The sequence below is a fragment of the Kalmanozyma brasiliensis genome, assembly GCF_000497045.1.
Source record: "Kalmanozyma brasiliensis GHG001 unplaced genomic scaffold PSEUBRA_SCAF18, whole genome shotgun sequence".
In the NCBI taxonomy this organism is placed as follows: domain Eukaryota; kingdom Fungi; phylum Basidiomycota; class Ustilaginomycetes; order Ustilaginales; genus Kalmanozyma; species Kalmanozyma brasiliensis.
Genome location: NW_015961957.1, coordinates 77,039 through 99,892, shown reverse-complemented (window position 1 = coordinate 99,892; position 22,854 = coordinate 77,039). Strand labels below are relative to the sequence as shown.

Sequence of the window (22,854 nt, the reverse complement as noted above, 5' to 3'; positions counted from 1 at the left end):
ACAGCAACGGAAATCCCGATGGGCAAGCACGAGCCAAGTGAGTAAGCGCATATTCGGCTCTTCCGGCTCGCTTGAAGCGAATCGGTGAGGCGAAACCAACACTTTTCAACAGCATACAAACCACCATCTCAACCATCACCATCACGCTCAGAATGGTAGCCGCTTCGACCTTGCGGGCCGCGGCGGCAAAGCCTACTGCCAAGCATGCCGCCGCCACGGCTGCTGGGCGGCTCATCGCGAAGGAGCACCTCGAGTCGCTCCTCATGCCAGCTGCCAAAGCATACTTGCTCGGCTATGTCATGGATATCCTACCAGCCATCCTCAAGGCCCTGATTCGATTCGTCACTGCCGAGCTCAAGCGCATTCGAGCCTCCGAGAAGCGGCTCTTGGAAGAACGCAAGGTGGCAAAGGAGTCTGGACAACCTCGACGCAAACCAGGATTGCTCGATGGTCTCAAGCCCATCTTGCCCAGCTTCTACCGTCTGCCGTCGCTGCTGCATGCCATCGCAAAGGCGTTGCTCGTGGCACTAGGCCCGAATGGGATGGCTCTCAGCTGTTTCCTTGCCATGGCGGGCTGGAGGATCTCCGAGACGCTCGTCTGGTGGCCCATTGCCAAGTACTATGCGCTCAAACTCGCCAACCCGGCTACGTCGTCCGAGGCTCAAACCATGACTGCGTTGCGACATGCGCGCGTGGCTTCCACCTTCGTCGCCTCCGCTCTCAGCTCAGCACTCGCCATGATGATGCTGCAGCACCAGAGCGAGGCCGCCATGGAAGCCAAGAAGGCCGCGGCGGCCGGCGCACCTCTGCTCACCATCGACACAACCCCCGGCTGGATCCCAAAGAGTCTGCGTCCTTCCAACCTCGGTTTTTTGAGCAGAAAGCTCAGCACGGGCGCTTCAGCACCTCGCATTGCCAGTCTCGCCCCTGCGGGTCATTTCCTCTCCAGACTCACCAGCCTCACTGTCCCTGGCTCACCATCGCCTTTCACCAGTGGAAACGCGGGCGTTAGCTCGGTCAGACCAACGAGTCCAGTGCCGAGATCACCGACCTCGCCCACAGCCACGCTTCAGCCCCTGCCTAGACTTTCGCATCCACCAGCCTCGCCGCAGCTCGATCAAGCACCGCAATCTTCCATTACTGTTGAGAAACCGCAAACACATAGAAAGCCAGCTCTTGGCAGGCCGAGTCCCACCATCGACCTCACCCTCTTCGCCCTGGTGCGAGGCATGGACACGCTCGTCCGCGCCCTTGCCGCTCCTGCTGCCGCCCGCAAAGATCGCCTGCGCGCCTCCACCTCTGCTCCCTCGGCCACCGCCCCGCGCTCCGGGGCGAGCAAGCTGCTCCGCCGCGTCGCACTGGGCATGGCAGATCAAGCCGAGGGCCTCGTCTTTGTCGTCTGCTGCGCCCAGATCATGTGGTCCTGGTTCTACCACCCCGAGCGTCTGCCTCCCACCTACGTCAAATGGATCACCAACCTCGCTACGATGGACGAGCGGCTCCTCGTCGCATTGCGCTGCATCCACTCGCGCGGCACGCCGCTCCGATGGGAATATCAGAGCAAAAAGATGACGCCCAATGGCGTCGGTCTTCTCGGCAGTCTCTCTGAAGCCCTTGGCCACCCTTACGAGTGGGGAGACCCCACGCGTCTACCCAATACCTCGGCCCAAGCGCGCGAGATGATCGCCACCGCCCGTGCCGCCGCCGCCGCCTCCGGTCACAAGCCCACCCACCCGCACGATGTACCCGGCTTCATCCTCAACGGTGCCGCCGGGCCGCGCGGGCGCGGTGAGATGGGCGGCATGCCCTGCGAGCTCGTCCACTGCGGCACCGGTGGCGCCTCGTGCTACCGCAACGCGCTCTACCGTTGGATCCGCGGTTTCCGAATGAGCATGGCCATCTACTTCCCCGTCCACCTCCTCCCGCGTCTCCTCTTCAATCCTAAAGGCTTCCTCGCCTCGCCCCTGCCCAACCTGCTCAAAGTCCTCACCGGCGCCGCGAGGTCAGCAGCGTTCCTGGCCACATACATCGTAGGCAACTGGTTCCCCATCTGTCTCGCGCGTACCGCCCTCCTCCCACGTCTGTTCCCCAACGTACCGTTCAACTTCTGGGACGCAGGTATCGGTCCGGCGATCGGCAGCGTCGCGTGCGGCTTCAGCATCTTTATCGAAGAAAAGCGCAAGCGGGCCGAGATGGCGCTCTACGTGGCCCCGAGGGCGTTGTTCGCGATGGTCGAGAGTGCGAGACCGGGCTGGTTGAGTCAGGGGGAGCAGACGGCGTTGTGGGCGGAACGAGCGACGTTTGGTGCAGCCGTGGGGACGGTGGTGTGCGCAGCAAGGTATAGGCCCGATCTGCTACGTGGGATTACGGCTGCCATGGGCTGGGTGGCTAGACCACCAGGTTTGCCCGCCAGCGGAAGGAACTATGCTAGAGATGCATAGAATTCAAGTTCACTTCTTGTCGCTGTGTCCCAAACCAAAGTCCGGGTTGACGTGATCGCGAATCTTCTGCTTGAGCACCTTCATCTCCGGAAACCCAGCTTGGACTTTTCGATCCCAAACCAACTGCAAGCCTGACCCCTGATTGGAGGATGCGTGAATCCAAACCCGGAATCGGCCACTGGAGGCATCGTCGACCTTGGGAATCAGCAGGACGCTGGCGATGCTCGCGCTGTTGCTGTTGGCCTGCTGGGCGGGGGGGATGGGGGCAAAGGTGCTCAGCAGCTCCTGTTGGATCCAGTTGGCGCGCAGACCGAACTTGCAGCGTTGACAGTACTGTTCCGGTGCAAGGAGGTGATCAGACCGAGAGCTTCACCGGCTTGCAACGCAACGCAGGAAGTGGGGACTTACTTCGAGAACGACGAGGGGTGTGGGCATGGCTGGAAGCGAACCCGACGGGAGAGGTGGGAGGAACGTCGATGGATCCATGAGGTCTTCTTGTGACGATGGGACGGCAGTGGCAGGCGCGGACGGGTACGCAGGATCAGGCTGACAGTCGATGCATGCCACCTCGTCGGTGGACGGCTCGCCGCTCATCTTTGCGGCTGGCGAGGTTGGTAAGGAATGGACTGGCGAGAAGGTTGGAGGTAAGAGCGCAAGGAAGGGCGATAAGAAGCACGTGAGTGGAGCATATTTTGGACCCCACTTTCGGCGCGCTTTTCCGCATCGCTGGTTCCAGCCACCTCAGATCGACACACACCCTTTCCGCTCTTCTACGGCTCAATCTTAGCTCGCTTGGCGACTGTGCAAATGCATATGATGACAATGAAACTCCTGCAATGACGGTACAAAGGGTGCAAATCCGCAAGCGGGGGGCGATCTATCCTCTAGGGATTAAGATTCAAGCGGACAAGTTCTTCTCGGGCAACGCTGGCGATAAGAGAGGATGTGAAGCGTCCGACTCGAGGTGAGCATCCGCCTCGGGCTGTTGCCATACGATCTGATCTCGCTCGACCATGGGAAGCAGCTCTGCATCGTATTTTGGATCCGAGAGATCCGTATAGCTGCCTTGCAAAGTCGAGTCCGAGGACGACGAGAGCAGGCTGTTGTGGCGGGGCGAGGAAAGGGGCAGGCTGACGGCTGCCTCTTGTGCTGCTGGCTTGGGGGTCGAAACCGAGAAGCGCTGGTAACAGACACTGGCGACGAGGATGACGGCGCTGCCCATCACCACCAACAGCACATCTCCCACGCCGCCGATCTTGGAGTCTTCCGGGAAGAGCATCGAGTTGAGCGCAAAGGTGAGGATGATCGAGACGGCGCTGGTGAGGTCGTTGACAATGACGCCCGCTTTTTTCAGCAGAAGCGCGATCATGATGCCATTAAAGGATTGGCAGAAGACGACGGCGAGTGGCCAGGGGGATCGGTGCAGATCACGCAGCACCGGCGTGAGGTCTTGCGGCTGGAAGATGGTGACGGCGGCGGCGGGGAGGATGGAGAAGACGCTCAGGTGGACGTTGGAGGCCCAGAGGTGGCACGTCCTATCCTGGTAGATAAACTCGAGGATGACACCCGCGACACTGCTCAGCAAAGCAGCAAAACACAATGCCATGATGGCCAACGCGTTGGGTTGCGATGCATGGGCCGCTGCGTCAGCGGGCGCATGATCGTGCCCTCCTGTAGCATACTTGACGAGCATGACACCGGCAAAGATGCCCACCAGGCAGCCCCACTGCTTGGCAACAATGGTACGCTTGAGCACAAAGCGGCTCAAGACCGCCGAGACGAGGATGCGAAACTGCCAGAGCGCCTGGAAAAAGGCAGGATCCAGCTCGCTTGCCGCAAAGAGATAGAGATTGTTCTGCACCACGTAGATGAGGGCGGGTGCCATGAGCCGGAATCCCTGAAGGACGAAGATTTGACCCAAGACTTGGTGGACCAACGTCCTTCTTTGGGGCTCGACCACCTCGGCTGCTTCGGGAGACGTGTCTTTGTCGAGCAAGCTGTCGGTCGATTCGTTGGGATGGGCACCGAGCGGGGTGTATTGGGTCGATTCGAAGCGGTCTGAGAGCCGCTTTTCGTACATAGCCTTTGTGAGAAGGCAGGTCGAGACAACGACCTTGATGCATTCGCAGAGAAGAACGGTGAGCGAGGGTGAATAGGCAGCATGACGAGAGGCTTGATGAAAGACGATACCGGTGCCCGACTTGAGACTGCTGATGGCCGCGATGAGCGGCGTCAGGGTTCGGTCCATGTTGCAGGTTTTGCGCGCTGGTCCGATCGCAAGAGCTCCAAGATATGGGCAGAGAAGGGATGATGGTCAGATGGAGGAGAAGCAGACAGAATCGAACAAGGAGGACAGGCAGGCAGCGGTGTTGCTCACGGGGAGTAGACGTCTCTCGCAGTATAGACCCCGACCAAGGACAGAGGGAGCCACAGCTAGGGTCTCACTTTCGCTCCTCGTGCTCGGTTGACGGTTGCGATGTGCAAAATAATGGGAGCAGAGGCAGGCTTGCAAACCACCTCGACGCGGGACGCTCGATGCCAACGGCAAGGCAAAGCCATTTCATGGCCATGGTCTACCCAAAACAGACGCAGAGCCGAGTGCGTGGCCGAGACAGTGCAGCTCGCAAGCCGTGAATTCAACTACAGATCGGCCACACGGCTGATAATCAAAATTTGAAAATCACCAGCACGCGGGACTGTGCCCTGCATCTCGGGGTTTTGACCCACTTTGCTCAGTAGTACAATCGACAGACTGTCCGGAAACGGGTGTGATCATCCTCGGACTAACTAAGTCGAAGGAATTCTTTCATTTACAGTCATTGTTGTCTTGGACCCTTTCCACCCTTTCTTTCGGGTTTCTGGGTCATTTTAAATACATTTCGATTTCGTATGAGTAAGTAAATCACCGAGTCAGTTGGCTGGAACGGCAAGAGCGCTGGCTCAAGTCGGGCACTGTACTCAAGATTTCTGAGTTCGACCCGCCAGAATGGTTCGTCGAGATCAAAGCGGCAAGTGTGGATGTCATAGTAAATATAGGCGATGGTTTCAGTCGTGTCCTATGATGTGGGCTAGCTCCAGCATCTGCCTGTACGCATACACGGTCAGATCTATGTTTCGCAGCGCCTGGGCCGCCCACAGTCTCGACGCTTGCGCCAGCTCCTCCCCCAAAACCTTGCCCTGCTCGTGGTTAGCAAAATAGTCGATGAGCATCGGCAGCTCCTCCAAGCCCATAGACACGGGCACGTAATGCAGCCAGGGTATCAGGCGGTCGTCGTGCCATTCCACGTAGACAGTCTGTTTGAACACCAGACTGTTGCTGTCCAGAAGCCGGTAGAAGCGGCACGACATGGAATTGCCGTCGAGGTCCATGACAAACTTGTTGCCAAACGCCGCCGTGGGGGGCAACCCGGCTACCGTGGGGAAGAGCTCCATCCACTCCCGGCAGAAGGTCGTCGAGTTGGGTTTCTCGGAGCAGGGGCGAACCTGGTTAAAGTTGATGTCAAAGGTGCTCGATGTGAGACGCGACAGCGCGTCCAGCTGAACTGGCGTGAAGGATTGAGGCATGCCGGGCAACGATAGACGCTGCGCATCGTCCGGGGTTACGGACGCGTTGAGCGAGACCAGGCTTGCGGCCTTGCGGTTCATCTGACGAGCAGCCATTACGAGACGGTGTCGGTGGTTGAGCCAGCCCAAATCGTTGCCATCTTGATTCCAGCCCGTGTTGCTGCCACGCCAATAGAGATGAGGCTTCTTGTCCGCATAAGCGATCTTATCCACCCAGGGACCAGTAAGTCGATAATTCCCATTCCCGTAGCACCACGAGGCGGTGGTGATGTCCTGGAAGCTCGACGGCTTGGTGAGCGAAAGCACAGGCACGGTGGCGTTGATACATGCGTTTCGGTTGTGCAGAATGCCATGCTTGGCCATCCAGTCGTCGGCCTGAGTGCACATATCGATGCTGGGACGGTCGCTGGAGACGTACGACGTGGTGGCGGTCGATCGTGGGCAGCCGTACATCAGATGGGCTTTGGCGTCGGGTCGATCTCCCGTCGTCGTGATCTTGACCACATTGGGATCGTTGACGTCCTCCTTGCCGTTCCGGGGCCCACAATTGCGCTGTGAGTCATCCCAATTCTGGAGCACTGTGAAAGGCGGCAGATAGGGTAGGATAGGCTCCAAAAGCTTTCGCATCTCTCGAGCCATACCGATATTCTCCGGCGCCGTGGTGGTCACATTTCCGTTGGCAAAGGTCCAAGTGTACATGTACGAGAGCTCCAACTTCGTTGCTGCCGTGACGCGCTGCCGCAGAATGTGAGGTGGGATGCGGCGGAGGGGCAGGAGGTCGGCTTCGAGCTGACCGTAATCGTCGATGATCGTGACATTGTTCTGCTGTGCGTAGGCAAACCAGGCGTCGAATCCGGGCGGCGGGGTTCGGTGGTATTGCGCCACGTAACGGTCGTGCGCCTGTTGGTAGGTCTTGGATTGCGATGAGACAAGGTGGTCGAATTTGCGTCGTGCTAAAGTAATGTGACACGGGATGGCATCTACCCCTCCTGCCAAGACGGATGCGCACTGACTGTCGTCCAGCGGTCCAATAGGGTGCAAGTGAGCGCCGGAGCCGGCGAACAAGGCGGATAGACCAACACCGAGGAGGAAGAGGAGGCAGACGATCTTCCGCGGGGTGGTGAAGCGAGATGTTCGGCTGGGATGCAATGTCGTTGGGTCGACTCCGTCTTCTGTGGGAGCAAGTTGGTAGTGGTGCCGACCCGCCGTGATTTTGAAGAGGCCGGATGCCCAATGCGAAGCTTGAGCTTGAGCTTCCGAGTGTGGCTTGTACGACTCGACGTCGAAGCTGGACCGAGAGGCCATGTCGGCCAGCGGAACGTGTTCGCTCGGCATTGGCACTGACTTGTCCATGGAGACGCGCAGTGACAGCGTCACCATAATGCAAGCATGGCGTGGTGGATCGCAAACAAGCAGCAAGAGGAGCAACGCACAACACGATCGAGAACACTAGGGCAAGTAAGAATTCGCCTGAGCTGGTTTCTTCCGGTAATCCGCAACCCGAACGCGTTGCCCGAGGCTGGACCCTGTCGAAGATGGAGGAGCAACGACAGAGCGCTGCCTGCACACGCGTTAAGTTAGAGGAGACAGGTGTGAGAGTCGGCCGGTCTCGGTTTCAGCTGTGCAAGGGGCAAGAGCCTGCTCGAGAGCATCATCAAGAACAGCCTGCCATTCGGAAACAAGTCAACTCACTTGACAAGACTACTCAGACCTGCGATTGCCTTGTATGGTGCATGCGAATGGCGTAGCAGTGATCTTGTACGAATGGCACACTCTCGAGGCTGCAAATCGCCTACGCAATAGGTCTAACATTCTGTGCAGCAGCGGAAGCAGGTTTCGTTGCAGTCTCAGCGTCCTACCTGTGACTGGCCACCAAGGTCAGCGGAATCCATTGCGAGGAGGATCATCAGGCGCGGGACGGGTCGTCAAGCAGAGGCGACATGATGATATGCACACAGCAAGGAGATGTGCAGAGTAATTCGAACCGAGTCAAGGTGCCGGCGATCCTGGCCCAGCAGCGGTCGAGAGACCTCTAACGTCAAACTTCGTCGGTGTCGACAAACTCCCTCGCATCGTCCCCAATGACATCCGACTGGCCGGCCTCATCCTCCTCCGCCGTCACCAGGCCGTACTCGAGGTGCCCCTTGATCGTACCATCCCAGAACGTTCTGTGGTCTCTGAGCAGCATCTTCTTGAATGTGCGGATGAACGAATTCCATTTGATCGCCTCTTCGTACTCCTGCGCCACCTTCTTGCCCGCGCTCAGGCACTCTGCTGCCGCGTCGTACTTCTCCTCGCCCACCAGATGGTAGAGGGTGGACTCGAGGGAGTTGATCGCGGAGGTGACGTCGTCCTTCTCGACCAGCTCGTGTAGATGCTTGACCGGGTCAGAGAGTCGGAGGAGATGTTGCTTGGACGAGGAGGCTGCAGGCTGCTGGGATGGTGGCTCGATCTTGGCGGTCGCAGCAGCATCGCCTTCGTCTTCGGTGACGTCCGAGTCCTCGTCGAGTACAATGCGCCTCTTTTGCGCTTCTTCTGGTGGGGCAGCTTCATATCTGGCGACCTTCCTCGCCTCTCCATCCTCTGCGGCTGTCGCTGCTGGGGCAGAGGATGCAGAGGCTCGAGGTCGCTCCCTCGCATCTTCTTGCATCGCGTTGAGAGTGCGCTTCTTTCGATCGGCATTACCCTTGGGTGGTACGTAGGCGATCTTGAATCGGTCGCGGCACTCTTGTGCTGCTGCTGTTGCAGCCTTCCTAACATCGTAAGGTGCTTCGAGGAACTTGACCAGTTCTGGATGCGGACCAGGGAGATCCTTGGTTTCCGGATGGACGAATCGGTGGCGAACGGCGGTCTTCAAGCCGTGGATGGCGGGATTGTACGAATCCAGTACGTCGAACCAACCGTCCGGCAATTCGAGGCTGTCAACAAAAGCATCCATGCTCTGCTGATCTGCGTCGTCCGGGATGGTCGGCCCTTGGCGAAGCTCGATTCCTTCTGTAGTGATGATCCTGTCGAGCGGCGGGAAGGGAAACCTGCGCAGATCCTCTCGGAAAGGTGCTTTCGAATAGAAAAGGTACTCGTTGTGCGTTTCCACCTGTGGTTTGAGGATACCCAGCTCCGGCTCGGCGCCATCTTTCCTGACAAACCTGACCACGGCCAGCACATCCATCTCCGCCATGGCCCTGATGAGCGTCGAAAGTTGCAGCTGTGCCTTGACCTGGGCATGATCGGCAAAGACATACCAGATCTGATCCATGTTGTACTCCCTCCTGTAGGCGGCAGCAGTGAAGAAGTGAAGAACCTCCATGCTCTTGCGCGTCTCCATGACGCCAAAATTCTCGTCGGGGACCGGGATGAGACTGGCGCCGAGCTTCCATGCCCTCGTGAAGCTTTCATCGGACTCGGGCGGCAGCGGTTCCGGCTCCTTGCTGGAGTTTGCGACGGCAGAGAGCTGGTCGAGGAGGAAGTATTCTCTCTTGAGATCGGCACGATAGACAACGGGGGACTCGGGAAGCTCCTCCTTCTTCAGCGCTACGGGGGTGGAGGTAGGGTTGAGATGGTGGCGACGTGCTTCCTCTCGTTCGCGCTCCCTTGCAGCGCCTGCGCTCTCTCGTGCCAGCTTGGAGATCTTGGCCTGGGTCATAGGTCGAGCTGGGTCGGTCATCTTGTACAGACCAATGGGGATCTGGAATGATCCATTGGAAGCTAAGTCTTCCGGATCGCCAAAGCTGAGCACGGTCTTTGAGGGAGCCGGTCTTGTGACTTGGACGTTTGGCATAGTGGACTGGGCGATCGCCGAGGCAGCCGTCGCGAATCCAGCATTGGGAATGGTCGCGAGGAACTTTTGCCAGAAGCGCTCGTTCTTGAGTTTGATCTTGGTTTTGCCTTCGAGCTTGAGGCCAGACTCGGGATCGTCGAAGTCAACTCCCAGAAGACGCAACGCGATATTCTCCTCTTCAAACTTTCTGCCGATCGAGTCCGAGCCGTCCAGAGTGAATTCGGATTGACCGTCTGTGACGAGATAGATTGTGCGCTTCCAGGTGGTCTTCTGTGAAGGCTTGATGCCGCCCTTTTGTGGATCAGACGATAGCTGCACTGCGTCGACGAGCGCAGCCAGAGGGTCTGCGACGCGCGACTGTTGGTCAGGATGCACTGCGCGAAGACTCTGGACGAGATCCAACGTGTCGAGCGTGGGAAGCGCGGGCCAGAAGATCTCATCGATGCCTTCGTAGTCGGGATTGTTAGGGATAGAGTTGTGGGTGCGTGGCGAACCGTAAGCGATGATACCGACGCGAGTAGTTTTGAGACCGCGCAGAATGATCTCAGCTATGCGTGCAGAGACGAATTCGCAGATCCATTGCAGATGCGTGGTGGACCGAGTGCGTCGTTCGACGGTCTGGTTCTCGGTGACAATGGATTCCTCGACTTGGCGGGTCTCGCCCATGCGGGAGGAGATGTCGAGGACGAAGAGGGTGATGGTGTTGGATTCGACACTCATGTTGCGATGTGTTCAGGAATGACCATGACCAGGGGTATATGCAGACGAGCTGAGAGCTGGTAATGATGAAGGAACGGAGCGAGGGAGGAAGGAAGACCTCGAGGTGTTGGTTCTGTCGATTCCGACTCAGCTCGAATTTGTTGCTGCGCAGCCAACGCGTAAAGGTCTCCACCAAAAAGTCACTCGAGTCCAACACTTTTCTGAGACGCCTCGGCAGCACCTGCTCCCTTATCACTCGCTCACTGGTACAGCAGCACACACCGACTTGGCCGAGACGAAAGCATCCTTTCTTATGGAGACGTGACGGATGTGTTCTATGGAGACGTGACGGATGTGTTCGAATGGTCTGTAGTTTCTCGATGACATGATCTGATACTAATACTTGGCGAGACCAAGCGCATTGACAGCTTCCTTGATCTGCTCCTTTTCCTCTTTCTGTGCACGTAGAAGGCAAGAGCGTGTCAGACGGAAGATCCTGGCATTTGAGGCAATGACTACTCACGATCAGCCCAGAGATGGCCTTGAACTTGGGATGAGACGCATCGACAAGCAACTGGAATAGAATGGACTCGGAGGTGGTGATCTTTGCGCCAGAGTCGCGCAGCCTCTCGAGAGCAACGTCGATCTCGCCAACATTGCAGCTGGATACGCCGTCCTTGATTACGTGTACCTGAATGCCTTTGTCGAGCAGGTCGAGGGTGGTCTGGAGCACACAGACATGCGACTCGATGCCAAAGATGACGACGTGCTGAATGTTGCCTGCGCTCTTGAGCCACTTGTCGGTGATGTCGGGGAGGTCCATGCTGAACCTGGTCTTGGGATGAATAGCTTTCGTCGATACTTCCGGGAGGTCTTTGAGCAGGTCGCTCAAGGGTGCGACGGTAGCGCCGAGCGCTGAATCATGAAGATCAGAGTCAAGGATACGGGTTTGAGTCAGTCACAACATCATCGGCGATTGCGCGAAGGGCAAAGGCAGCAACTGACCTTTCGGGTTCTGCTCTGTGGTAAAGACAGGGACATCGAGGATCTTGGCCGCCTTGAGCATGCGAGCCGAGGTGTTGGTGATGAGGTCAAAGTTGGCGATGGCGGTCTTGAACCTCTCTTGCATGTCGCAGAGGAAGAAGGCGGTCTTGGGAAGCTCGATGCGAGCGGTTCTGAAAGCTGCGCTTGCCATGTTGCTTTGAGACGGTCGATAGGAGATAGTGTACTGATCCGGGCGAGCTGTAGAGGAGAAGGGAAGGAGCAACGGCATTGAAACAAGCTCATGTCCCAGCCAAAAAGTGCGGGGAAAGAGCTTGCTCCGTGCGCTGGGTGGAGGATTTCCCTTCCGAACAAGGCCGAACCGGAACGCTGCCAAGCTCAAATTTTGTCCAGGATGTGCATGTACAAGGTCTCACACTCACTGGGGATTTGTAGTGTTGATTGACGGGCAAGCAAGAAGCCTTGAACAGGGTCCAACATGAAGCCCATCTGGAATTTGAGCTGATCCCTGCAGCGGAGACGCCGGAGCAGGCAGGCACAACAACAGAGGCGTCGCGTCACGCTGAGCGAGAAGAAAACGCGCGACGTGCGGCATGCGAGGCATCACTTTCGTCTGCTTCAACAGCATAGGCGAACAAGTGTGGCGTGAGAAAGAATTTGCAAAGGAATCGTGCCGTGATCCGTCGGCAAGAGAAGTGGCTGCAAGCAACGGACCAACCGAACAGGATGTGATCGGAAAGAGCGAGCAACTGAATCCGGCGCGGCCGAGTGGCTGCACTGCGCCGGTGTGTGGTCTTCATGTGATTGTATCGAAGCAGCAAGGTGGCAATAGCTGCGTGAGTCAAGTTGCGAGCCACAGCGCCGGCACATCCGTCGTGGCATCGCCAACCGAGCTCAGACACTGTCTGGGAGGCCAAGTGCGTGATCAACTTTGATCAGGAGACAGAACTGAGCCGGGATCTTGCCGACATTATGAGCGCCCATCAAGCATCGAGGCCGACTCTGAGCAGCGAAGGGCAGAGGGTCATGGCCATGGCAGCGTCTACCACTCTCTCTCTCGCGCTGGGTAGCTTTGTCACCACGCGGGTGAATGCGAGCGGGCGAGTCTCGAGTCGACATTTGTGCTGTTGTGGGTGTGGGTGTTTTTGTTCTGAGCTTTGATTTCTAAAATCACACGAGGAGCGGGGCTTGCTCCTTGGCCAACTTACTTGCTTCCACCTTGCATTCGACCATCATCCTCCGCCACTGTCCGCTTGCTTTGCTGGGGCCTTTCCTCTCCCAAGTAAAGGCTCGCTCCGCATTGGGACCAGCATCCTTGTTGGCCATCCTGGAATCAACGCCATCACCTCCAACTATTCATCTCGCATGTCGAAGCTGACCGCATTACGCTAGTTACACCAAGCTCGCCTCACCTCCAACTTCAGACCAGTGAGTTGCAGGAACTTGCAGCCATGATCGTCGTCAACATTCCCGTGGACGGCAACGTCTCGCTCCCGCCAGAGCCTCGTCCACGAATGTCCTTGGACAACACAGCGGTGGAATCGTCATCCTCTTCCTCGTCCGGATCCAGCACGCCTTTGTCTGGTCAAGGATCTTCGCGTCGACTTTCACGCCGTGTACAGAGTATGGCTGTTGCCAATCTCTTGCGCGACGATACACCAAAGCCTAGCAGCACCAACTCGCCACAGACCACCGCGAGTGCCGGCTCTACTTCCGACCTCAAAGCGCTCAAGTATGACTTGCCCAGCGATATTGCCGTGCCACCCTTTGCTCAGCCGTCCAAAGATGTAGATCGTGACCTGGCTCGCCTCTATGAAGCCGTGTCCGGTGCACGCCGCATCGCTGTCATCTGCGGCGCAGGGATCTCGGTCTCTTCGCCAGCAAACATCCCCGACTTCCGATCAGCACACGGTCTATTCAAGAAGCTCAAGGAGAAGCATCCTACCGCAGGGCTCTCTTCTGGCAAAGACCTCTTCGACGCTCGTCTGTTCAGCTCCGAGTCCACGTCCGCTCTCTTCTACTCAATGGTAGCCGAGCTCAAGAGGCTCGCCGACGAAGCAGAACCCACCATCTTTCATCGCTTCCTTAAGCGTCTCGATGACGAGGGTCGGCTCCAGCGTGTCTACACCCAAAACATCGATGGCCTCGAGGAGAAAGCCGGCCTCACCTTTGGGCTCGGCGAAGCTGGCGACTCCACCACCACAGTCCGCGCATTGGGAAAGCGCAAGAGGCTCGGGACTTCCGCCTTCTCGCGCTCCAAGTCCGATTCGCATCTCATCTTCGCTCAAAAGGAGCAGGAGCGAGAGGAGCAAAAGGAGCTCGCGCGACGACCCATGTTTCCTCGAACCATTCCGCTCCATGGAACCCTCCAGACGCTCACTTGCGCTCTGTGCAATCACAAGCTCATGCTTGGCAACACGGTCCACCACAGAGCCGACTATCGAGACATGTCACCTTCCTCGCGCGAAGGATCTGCCTCTTTGGGCCACGAGGAAAGCAAGCACGCCATCGAGCTGCTTCAGAATGGCGAGGCTGTCCCTTGCCCGCGGTGCGAGACTGCCGACGAAGTGCGTACCTCCAACGGCATGCGGTCGCGAGGTGTGGGCAGGATGAAGGTCGACATTGTCCTCTATGGGGGCCAGAACGAAGGCGCGGAGCGCGTCGGTCAATGTCTTCAACGCGACATTCTCGGCCTCAGGGACCCCAACGAGCCACCTGTACCTGAGTCGGCCGCCGAGACGCGCGCTCGCGAGCGCAAAGAGGCGAAGGAAGCGGCCAAGCTTCAGCTTGAAATGCATCAGCGAAAGGAGCTGGCATTGGTCAAAGACGAGGAAGATCGGGCCAACGCAGACATGAGTGCCGACTCGGAGGGTGCGGTCGATTCTCAGCTTGGGGCCTTCCTATCTACTACAGACTCGAAGGATGACATCCTGTCGCGCGCCTTTGCTGAGGAAGGTGACGACGCCGGTCCATCGATTCTGTCTTCTCAGCCTGCTACAGCTGCAGGCAGAAGCATCAGCAACAGCATCGCAGAGCCCGTCATGTCACCAAAGAAGAAAGCAACACGACCTCCCAGGCTGAAACCGCTGCCTCCGGATCTTCTCATCGTCGCCGGCACCAGTCTCAAAGTACCAGGCACCAAACGGATCGTCCGGGAGTTTGCCAAGGCCTGTCATGCCCAGGACGAGTGGCTCATCTACTCGTCAGAGGACGAAGACGAGAGCAGCACTGCCGAAGACGGCGCTGACAAGAAGCGAGCCAAGGACTCGAAAGCAGCACGCGACAAGCTCGGAAAGATCGGTCGCAGCGGCTCTGCCGATCCTCAAGACGAAGAAAACGAGGACGAGGAGCCCGAAATTCACGATCCCACCTGCCCCATCCGCACCATCTTGTTCAACTACGACTTTCCCAACCCGGCTCGCGAGTGGGAAGACGTCTTTGACGTGTGGATCCAGGGCGATCTTCAACGTGCAGCACTCTCGCTCTTCCCCACCAAGAAGGTCGACGACGCAGCTCCCGCGGAAGCAAGGGCCATCGAGCAGATCGTCGGCAGCCACACGTGGGCCAAGTTCAGAGACTATCTGGAGGAGCAGCGCAAGCTCGCAAAGAGGGAAAAGAAGAAGGCCGCCGTAGCTGTGACCACGGTCAACTTGGGCTCGAGGAAGGGCAAGCTGGGAAGGACCGTGTCGGCTGCAGCCAAGATGGAACGGGCCGGGTCGGCATCTGACCAAGGTTCGACAACGGGCCTTGTTGCAAGTTCGCAGACGGAGTCTTGGAAGGCAGCGGCGAAAGCGAAGGCGGCCAAGGCTCGAAGCAGGTCCGAGTCGCCGGTGAAGAAGCGCCCCGCCACCATCAAAGACGAAGGCGCTCTAGATGGCCCGAAGCGCAACGCACTTGTCGCCAAGGGCACCGGTTTGAAACGCAGCAACAGCAAGTCCAAAAACCCGTTCCTCTCCGGGTCCACCGTCTCCGTCGATATTCCGACCATCACGGAGGAGGACGAGGAGAGACCCGGAAGGCCGCAGGGAAAAGCAAGTGACGGTGGCACCCCACGCAAGAGGAAGACGGAGCAGCCGCCATCGTCCCGAAGCATGGCTGCTCCTCCGACCAAACGTGGCTTGTCGCGCAGCATCACCTTGCCCGAAACGCAGCCGATGGTCCTGGTGGAGAACGCGCTCGTTCAGAACCGAAGCAAGACGGAGCGAAGTGTCGAAAGGATCGGATCGGCGGTGAAGCCCTCGCACGTCTATGGCAAGAGCAGGCAGAGGGGCAGCTCGATGAGTGGGGCGGCGATCAAGGCGGTCCCAACAGCGAGGAGAGCAAGCTGGACGAGAACACCTAGCGAGTCCGCAGCATGGAGCTGAGCATGCAATGCGAGTGATTGGTCCTGGTTTCAACGATGCAGTACGTGTGTGATGAGCATGAGGAAGACCACTCAGCTTACGAAAGAGCCACTCAAGCCAAGGCGTCGTAGGGCTCGAGATGAATCTGATGCCACGCGGTGTGTGAACATAGTATGCGATGACATGATAAAAAGGAGGCTAGAATACAAGGAGAGACAAGCAATTACCATGGCGGTTTCAGGGGCTGGACCGTAGAGAGCTTCGGAAGGGCAGCTCGCTCATTTGGATGAGCGCTGCAGACTCGTATCCCTTTTCGTCGTCCTTTTGGAGATTGGCGGTGCGGAAGTAGCCTGCTGGCTGATGTGGCGGAGGGGTGGCCACGGGTGACGAAGCAGAGGAGGATGCCGACAAAGACCGGACTGGCGAAGCGGGAGAGTGGATGGCTACGTCGATACTTTGGCGCAGAGCATGGTCCAGGGTGGATGGCGGGCGACTCTCTCGGGGTTTCGGCAGTGCTTCTATCAATCGGTTGTACGAGACGCTGCAGGCAAGGATGACGGCGCTGCCGACAATGACCAGCATGACATCCGAGACGCCGCCAATGGTGCTCGAGGCCGGGAAGAGCATCTCGTTGAGGGCGAAAGTGAGCACGATCGAAACAGCCGAGGTGAGATCGTTAATAAGCACCCCGGCCTTCTTGAGCAGAATCGCAATGACCATGCCGTTGAACGATTGACAAAGGATGGCTCCGGTCGGCCAGAGACTGGCATGAAGGTCGTGGTAGACTGCCGCCTTGTTGGAGGAATTGCCAAAGATGAAAATGCTGGCGGCGGGAAGTATCGAGAAGCAGGAAAGCTGAACGTTGGATGCCCACAGATTGACCTTGCGATCGCGAAAGATGTACTCGAGAAAGACACCGGCTGTGGAACTCAAGAGTGCCGCCACGCACAGAGCGATCGACGCTGAGAGCGTTGCTCCGGCATCCACTCGGCTTGGCTGCTGCGAAACGCGCGGGGCCGAGGTGGCCGCTTTGACGAGCATGACGCCGCCAAAGATGCCGAGAATGCAGAGCCATTGCAGCGGGAGGATGCGCTTCTTGAGCACCGTGCACGTGAGCAGAGCGCTCATCAGGATGCGCATCTGCCACAACGCCTGGAAGTAGGCAGGATCGAGCACCGAGGCTGCGTACAAGTAGAGGTTGTTTTGAACCACGTAGATCAGGGCGGGCACGATCAGCCGGAGTCCTTGCATCTGGAAGATCTGCGATAAGACGTGCTGCATGAGCGTAGGCGGAACCCGCAGATGGTCGTCCAGACTACTCTCTAGCAAAGAAGGACTGCGGTGGGTCGCTGACGCTCCATCGTTGTTGCTCGTAAATCGAGACTTGTCTTTGACTTCTGTATCCGGCGCCTCGAGATCGTCGGCTCGTACCGGCAGATAGCCTTGCCCAGTCTGGCTTAGCGTCGAGGCGGACAGGTTTCCGGTCCTCTCTTGATGCAGCGCTCGAGTGAGGAGTGCAAACGAGGCAAAAAGCTTGATGGTCTCGCAGAGCGCTACCGTCAGCGATGGCGAGTATGCTGCGTGCTTGGACGCCTGATTGAACACGATCCCTGTGCTCGACTTGAGCCCGCTGGCCGCAAGGATCAGAGGCGTGAGCGAGCCAAACATGATCGATAGCTTGGTAGATGAGACCGCAGATGAAGGAGTGGAAGAGACAAGCGGCGTACGAATCACCAACACATATCGAAAGCCCACTGCAGAGAGCTCGAACAGAAACGGCTGATGGTCAACGGCAAGCTTGGCTCCCGGAGCGAATCCAGGACGGGATTGACAGAAGAGCCAGCGGACATGCAACCACACAGTCTTGAGTAATCTTGCTCGATCTGCGAGGCTGCAGGGTCCATCGAGTGTTCCGACAAGATAAGCATCGCGCCGCTACCTTAGCAGCTCAGTCCAGGTGGAGAGCTCGCGCAAAGGGTCCGGGATGAGAGCATTGGCAGCAGCACGGGCACGAAAATGTCAGACTGAAACGCCACTCCTTGTTGATGGCCGAAGGATTGCGTCGACCGAGGTACAAGTCGACCCGTCCCGGTCAAGCGACGGGTCAAGCGACGGCAAAGAAGGGTCCCTAGGCATCAAGACTCCAGCTTGATTCTTGGGAGTGATTCGCAACTGCAGTAATGCACCAACAAGATTCGAGAATGGCCCAGACGGTCTCAGGTCGATCCCGTGTGAACGGCTACCTTAGTGCTCGGCTGGCGTTCTGGGTAGCCCTCTTGTGCGGGTTTTTCGAGTGAAAAAGAAAAGAAAAGAGAGAAAAAACATTATCCATGCATGCAGCTCGGGACGACTGGGTGGCTTGGGAAGAGGAGAGCGAGATGCAGGCACGCAGGCACGGGAATGAAACGTAGCCACGCGGCTTTTCATCTTTCAAGGGTCGTGCCAGCGCGACTGTCAGACGCGGGATCACTGGCTGGAAAAATATATTGTGAAATTCCGACCGCCTCGGTGTCGATCTTTTTTTTTGTTTTTCAGACGCGCTCAAGCTCTTGTCGGTGTTGCGTCTGAAGCTCGGCAGGAAATGGCGATAAGATTCTGTCACTACTCGGCATGCAGTTCGGAACACTGTATCCTGTCTGACACGTTCCGCTGCGATGCAGTCAAGTTTCAACGCTCAGCCTTCGCATGTTGTGAGTGTTCTTTGATCGTGAGCTTACAACAAAAGCTAGCCCTTGTTCCTTCCGTCCACCATCATCTTGTTCACCATCTCTTCCTCCATTGGTTCGCAAACCAGGAGGCTTCAAGCTCGCAACATGGTCAGACGGCTTCTGACCACGCTCGCATGCGCAGCCTTTGCTCTCGGCACGACCATGGCTTCTCCTGCTTCGCGGTCTTCATCTGACCTCAAGCACGTCTTGCTTCGAGAGTCCGAGGGTTATCACGATGAGGTGTACGCAGCTTTCCTCTCCGATCTCGGAGCATCTCCATACATCAAAACCACCTTCTCGCAGCATTATTCGCGCTGGGGCATGCCCGAGATCACCAGCTCCTTTCCCTTCATCAACCCGCTCACTACGCAGGGATTCAACCACACCAACAGCCGGGAGTTCGAAATCACGCCTCAGGCCATCATCGAAAACAAAGTCGACGCCATCCTCTCGGTCAGCTGCGATTACGATGTGGACAAGCGAACGGCGGAATGGCAACGTCTCTTCCACGAGACCGATGTGCAGCTGCTCTGTGTCTACCACGACCCGGGAGGACACTCGGGCCCCGGCAAGTACTACGACAGCTTGACCAAGCTCTGGATCGACGCGGACCGAATCACCTTCCTTGTGCTCAGCGAGCACGTCGGCAAATGGCTTCAAGACGATATGACCAAGCGCGGTTCCAAGCCTATCCACTGGGAAGTCTACATTCCGGTCTTCGAGCTTCCCCAGGGGATTCGCACCGAGCGGGCCGAAGACAAGCACAAGAGCTTTGTCATTCAGGGCAACTTCGAAAGCGGTCGACGCGACTACAATGCCGTCTTTCAGCGCTTCGGCGAAGGCCTCGCAAGCTTGCCTGCGGGAACGTCCAAGGCTGAAAAGCCCGGGCTGGTGCTGATCGGTTCCGGGAAACCGCTCAAGATCCCCGCCAACTTGGCCGACAATGTCGACATGCATATGAACCTCGAGTATCCGGCGTTCTACAAGACGTTGGGGCAGTCGAGTGTGTTGCTGCCCGCGTTTGCCTCGCCGCTGTACTTCATCAAGAAGGCCTCGTCCACCATCAACGCAGCCATCATTGGCGGCACCATCATCATTGGCGATCAGAAGATGCTGGACGCGTATACGTTCCTGGACGAGGAGATTGTCTTCAAGACGCTGCCAGGAGAGTCCGACGTGCAAGCAGCGATGCGCTACTTGGCGCTGGACAAGGCGACGCGCAACCGAAAGCTCACCTACATCCGCGGCTACCGAGCTCGGATCATCCAGCAAAACCGCGCTCTGCTCAACGAGCTCGTCAATCCGGCTGCTGTGGCCGCCGACCATCACGGCGTGCTTGGAGACTACCTCCACGCCGCCAAAAGCGTGCCGGCGGAACACCCGAGCTCGACGGCATCTGCGTTCGTCTTTCTCATTGGTATCGCCCTGGCTTTCATCTTCCGAAGGACCCTCGTCACCCAAGTGCGACAGCTGATGGATCGACTCTCCACAAACAAGAGGGACTACCTCCCGGTTGGCAGTCATTCCACCGACATGCGCTCCAAGTAGATTGATCCGCCCCCTTTTTTTGATATTGCCCTCGTCGAATTCGCAATTGTAACGTCCTGCAAACAGAACTCAGATATGATCCGCACATTTGTAAGCGTGACAAATGGGTGTGAGAGAAAGCCCGCGGAAGAACGACGCGAGGCGTTCTCAAAGTGCGCCGTGTACAGGGCAATATTGGGTGCGGATGGGCAGCGCGCGGGAAGGATTTTTTCCGCACTTGGTTGTTCTCAAAACGGCAACACGGGATCGACACGGGAAGATCTTGCTCGACGCATGGGAAAATTTCGCCTTTTTTTCAATTTCGCTTGCAGTTTTTGACAGATAAGGTCCCGCGTCGATCCCGTCTCTGGTCGCGCTCAGACAGGCTCAGCTTTTTCGCACAGTCCAATCGATCACACGCGGAACAAATGCGATGAAACCCGTTTGCAGAAAGAGAAAGAGAACCGCTCTACACGAAAGAGAAGGGTAGCAACGACAAGAATGAACAGCGACTGGAGGTCAGTTGCCAGGAGGGGTTGCAACAGCTGAGGATCAGCGTCGCGAATCAACGTGTAAGATCAGGAGTGATCGAACGAGATCGGAAGGAAGAGAGGGATGATGACGAGGAGAGAGCCGCAAGGTGGACCGTTTAAGCACGGCACTTGGAAATCTTGGTGCGCCTGTTGTACCTGCAATTACCGCTCTCGCAGGTGGCGGCCGAGTTGCAGGTGCGGCCGTTGGCGCGCTTGGGGCGGCAGGCCTTCTTCCAGCAGAAGTTGGAGTTGCACTCGCTGTTGTTGAAGCATGCAGAGCCATCCTTGTTGAGACCCTGAGAAGAGCACTTGCCGTCGACGCAGATGTTGTTGATGCAACCCTGGTTCTTGTAGCAAGCAGCTCCACCGCCCTGCTGAGGCTTGCAGGTGCGGTTACCGCAGAAGTAGCCGGGACGGCAGTCGGTCGACTGGGAGCAAGCTGCACCGGCGGGGACGGTCTTGGGCTCGGCACACCTCTTGTTGACACACGAGCCCGACAGGCAGCCGTTGTCCTTGTAGCAGTTCTGACCAGCCTGCTTGACAGTCTCACAGCTGCCACGGTAGCAGTAGTAGTTGGACGCGCACTGGTTGTCGCCCGTGCAGTAGAAGCCGGGCTGGCCTTCGCCCTTGTTGGGCACACACTTGCCGGCGCTGGTGTCGCACATGTAGCCTTCGGCACAGTCGCCGTCGGCCTTGCAGCCGGCACCAGCAGTCTGGGTGGGAGCAGCGGTCCTGGTGGTGGTGGTGGGGACGGCGGTAGCGCCCTCCTGACGACGCTGGTAGTTGTAGAGGGAAGGGGCGATGTTCTCGAACACCTCGCGGTCGACAAGGTGGGCCGAAGCGGGCTGAGCCACCTGGAGCGCCACAACGGCGGCGGCAGCGAAGATGAGAGCCGAACGGATAGAGGCACGCATGTCGAAAAGTAGAGGTAGCTACCTTGGCTAAACGAGGCGGGAGGGTTGGGGGATGGGGTAGGGAGTGAAGAAGGAAATGAAGGGGAGAGAACGGATGCTTGAGGTGGGAAACAATAGGGAAGGACCGTCAGCTGATAGACAAGCGCCCTATATATGCTGCCAGCGGCTTGGGTCAGCGAGGAAAGGGAAGAGCACAGTCGAGGAGGGGCGAGATTTCCCATGGGCCTGACCAGAGGCGGACCGTTTCAGGGACGAGAGCTACTGAGACTGCGTTTCGTCGGCGCTTGATTCGTGAGAACTATCGAGGGATAAACACCGTCATGGGATAAGACACTGAGCGAAAGCGGCCTGCCGTGGCAATGTCCCTTCCACTGGCATCTTGGAAGTTGGACCTTGTTTTGACATGTGGTGCAGAGAGTCTGGACGGCAAAACGTGGGCCCAGAGCTGGTCCCAAGCCACAGGCACCTCATGCCATCGCGACCGAAAAGGTGGCCCGGCACGTCGCCACGGGAGCCTTGCTGCGCAGTGAAAGCAGTAGGACGAAGGATCGACAGGCTGCCCAGATGCGCTCCACCGGCGAGCTTGCCGGGTCTCGGCGGCAAAACCTTCCCATCAGGGACGAGGGTCAGGCGAAAGTAGAGTTAGCCAGACGATGAGAACTGCGTTGAAGATTCTCCTGCAGAAGGGTTTCGGATTTGATCAACGACAGGACAGTGACGACTCTTGGCAGTCGTCGGTACGTGAAGCGGAGATGGGTGGCTTGCCGCGTTATCGCATGAAGAGGCTTTTGCGGCACGTCAGGCACAAAAGGGACAGGGTACCGGTGCGGGTCGACGGGTGGCCCGGTGGGATCATTGTGTGGATTCGTATCGACGTGCAGCAGCAGGCAACCACGGGAGACTTATGCACTCTCGCTTACCCATAGGAAGATTAATTAATGCACTTGAGCTGCGGCCCGGGACTGTCTGGCGTGTGTCGATCGCTGTCATGAAAGCAGCAACGCGGAGATTGAAGGACTTTCAAAGAGCGACGCTGCAGTTTTCATCGAAGAAAATCTTCTTGTTTTGACATTAGCGCGAATCAGAACCGAGTAAGGCCTCCGTGGTGGTGCAATCACCGAAACGCGTTCTCGCCTGATGAGCGTGAGCCAGATGTCATCTCATCTATGAAGGACAGCCTTCGATGCTCTGTTCAAGGCAACTGGACGATGTCAGGGGTAGAAGGGCACAGTGCCAAGGCCGAGATGGACGAGCCTGGACCGTGGTAGCGGTTCAGGGCAACCTAATGCACGAGGACGGGACCCTTGCTTGCCAGCCACCCTTTCTTGCTCGCGTGGGAATTTGA

The 22,854-nt window shown here is 57.8% G+C and overlaps 10 protein-coding genes across 10 annotated transcripts; 3 read left to right on the top strand and 7 right to left on the bottom strand.

Annotated features, from left to right (window-relative positions):
- Nucleotides 1–152: 152 nt before the first annotated feature.
- Nucleotides 153–2,441, top strand: PSEUBRA_002213 (Transmembrane protein; the record flags this gene model as incomplete). The annotated part of the gene is made up of 1 exon (XM_059464803.1): nt 153–2,441. The coding sequence occupies one exon, from the start codon at nt 153–155 to the stop codon at nt 2,439–2,441; it is 2,289 nt and encodes a 762-aa protein (XP_059320748.1).
- A 9-nt stretch (nt 2,442–2,450) lies between these two features.
- PSEUBRA_002212 (Selenoprotein, Rdx type) lies at nt 2,451–3,035 on the bottom strand (the record flags this gene model as incomplete). The annotated part of the gene is made up of 2 exons (XM_016435392.2): nt 2,451–2,774; nt 2,850–3,035. The coding sequence occupies 2 exons, from the start codon at nt 3,033–3,035 to the stop codon at nt 2,451–2,453; spliced, it is 510 nt and encodes a 169-aa protein (XP_016293118.2).
- A 304-nt stretch (nt 3,036–3,339) lies between these two features.
- On the bottom strand, nt 3,340–4,689 carry PSEUBRA_002211 (Nucleotide-sugar transporter; the record flags this gene model as incomplete). The annotated part of the gene is made up of 1 exon (XM_016435384.1): nt 3,340–4,689. The coding sequence occupies one exon, from the start codon at nt 4,687–4,689 to the stop codon at nt 3,340–3,342; it is 1,350 nt and encodes a 449-aa protein (XP_016293117.1).
- Nucleotides 4,690–5,486: 797 nt separating this feature from the next.
- Nucleotides 5,487–7,310, bottom strand: PSEUBRA_002210 (Lipopolysaccharide-modifying protein; the record flags this gene model as incomplete). The annotated part of the gene is made up of 1 exon (XM_016435382.1): nt 5,487–7,310. One exon carries the CDS (start codon nt 7,308–7,310, stop codon nt 5,487–5,489), a length of 1,824 nt encoding a protein of 607 aa, XP_016293116.1.
- Nucleotides 7,311–8,043: 733 nt separating this feature from the next.
- Nucleotides 8,044–10,503, bottom strand: PSEUBRA_002209 (Ku70/Ku80 beta-barrel domain protein; the record flags this gene model as incomplete). The annotated part of the gene is made up of 1 exon (XM_016435389.1): nt 8,044–10,503. One exon carries the CDS (start codon nt 10,501–10,503, stop codon nt 8,044–8,046), a length of 2,460 nt encoding a protein of 819 aa, XP_016293115.1.
- Nucleotides 10,504–10,878: 375 nt separating this feature from the next.
- On the bottom strand, nt 10,879–11,677 carry PSEUBRA_002208 (Isochorismatase-like protein; the record flags this gene model as incomplete). Its single annotated transcript, XM_016435396.1, has 3 exons — nt 10,879–10,938; nt 11,006–11,397; nt 11,488–11,677. The coding sequence occupies 3 exons, from the start codon at nt 11,675–11,677 to the stop codon at nt 10,879–10,881; spliced, it is 642 nt and encodes a 213-aa protein (XP_016293114.1).
- Nucleotides 11,678–12,935: 1,258 nt separating this feature from the next.
- Nucleotides 12,936–15,848, top strand: PSEUBRA_002207 (Sirtuin family; the record flags this gene model as incomplete). The annotated part of the gene is made up of 1 exon (XM_016435372.2): nt 12,936–15,848. One exon carries the CDS (start codon nt 12,936–12,938, stop codon nt 15,846–15,848), a length of 2,913 nt encoding a protein of 970 aa, XP_016293113.2.
- A 216-nt stretch (nt 15,849–16,064) lies between these two features.
- On the bottom strand, nt 16,065–17,495 carry PSEUBRA_002206 (Nucleotide-sugar transporter; the record flags this gene model as incomplete). The annotated part of the gene is made up of 1 exon (XM_016435358.1): nt 16,065–17,495. One exon carries the CDS (start codon nt 17,493–17,495, stop codon nt 16,065–16,067), a length of 1,431 nt encoding a protein of 476 aa, XP_016293112.1.
- Nucleotides 17,496–18,640: 1,145 nt separating this feature from the next.
- On the top strand, nt 18,641–20,083 carry PSEUBRA_002205 (uncharacterized protein; the record flags this gene model as incomplete). The annotated part of the gene is made up of 1 exon (XM_059464802.1): nt 18,641–20,083. The coding sequence occupies one exon, from the start codon at nt 18,641–18,643 to the stop codon at nt 20,081–20,083; it is 1,443 nt and encodes a 480-aa protein (XP_059321247.1).
- Nucleotides 20,084–20,711: 628 nt separating this feature from the next.
- Nucleotides 20,712–21,509, bottom strand: PSEUBRA_002204 (uncharacterized protein; the record flags this gene model as incomplete). The annotated part of the gene is made up of 1 exon (XM_016435357.1): nt 20,712–21,509. One exon carries the CDS (start codon nt 21,507–21,509, stop codon nt 20,712–20,714), a length of 798 nt encoding a protein of 265 aa, XP_016293111.1.
- Between the last annotated feature and the right edge of the window lie 1,345 nt (nt 21,510–22,854).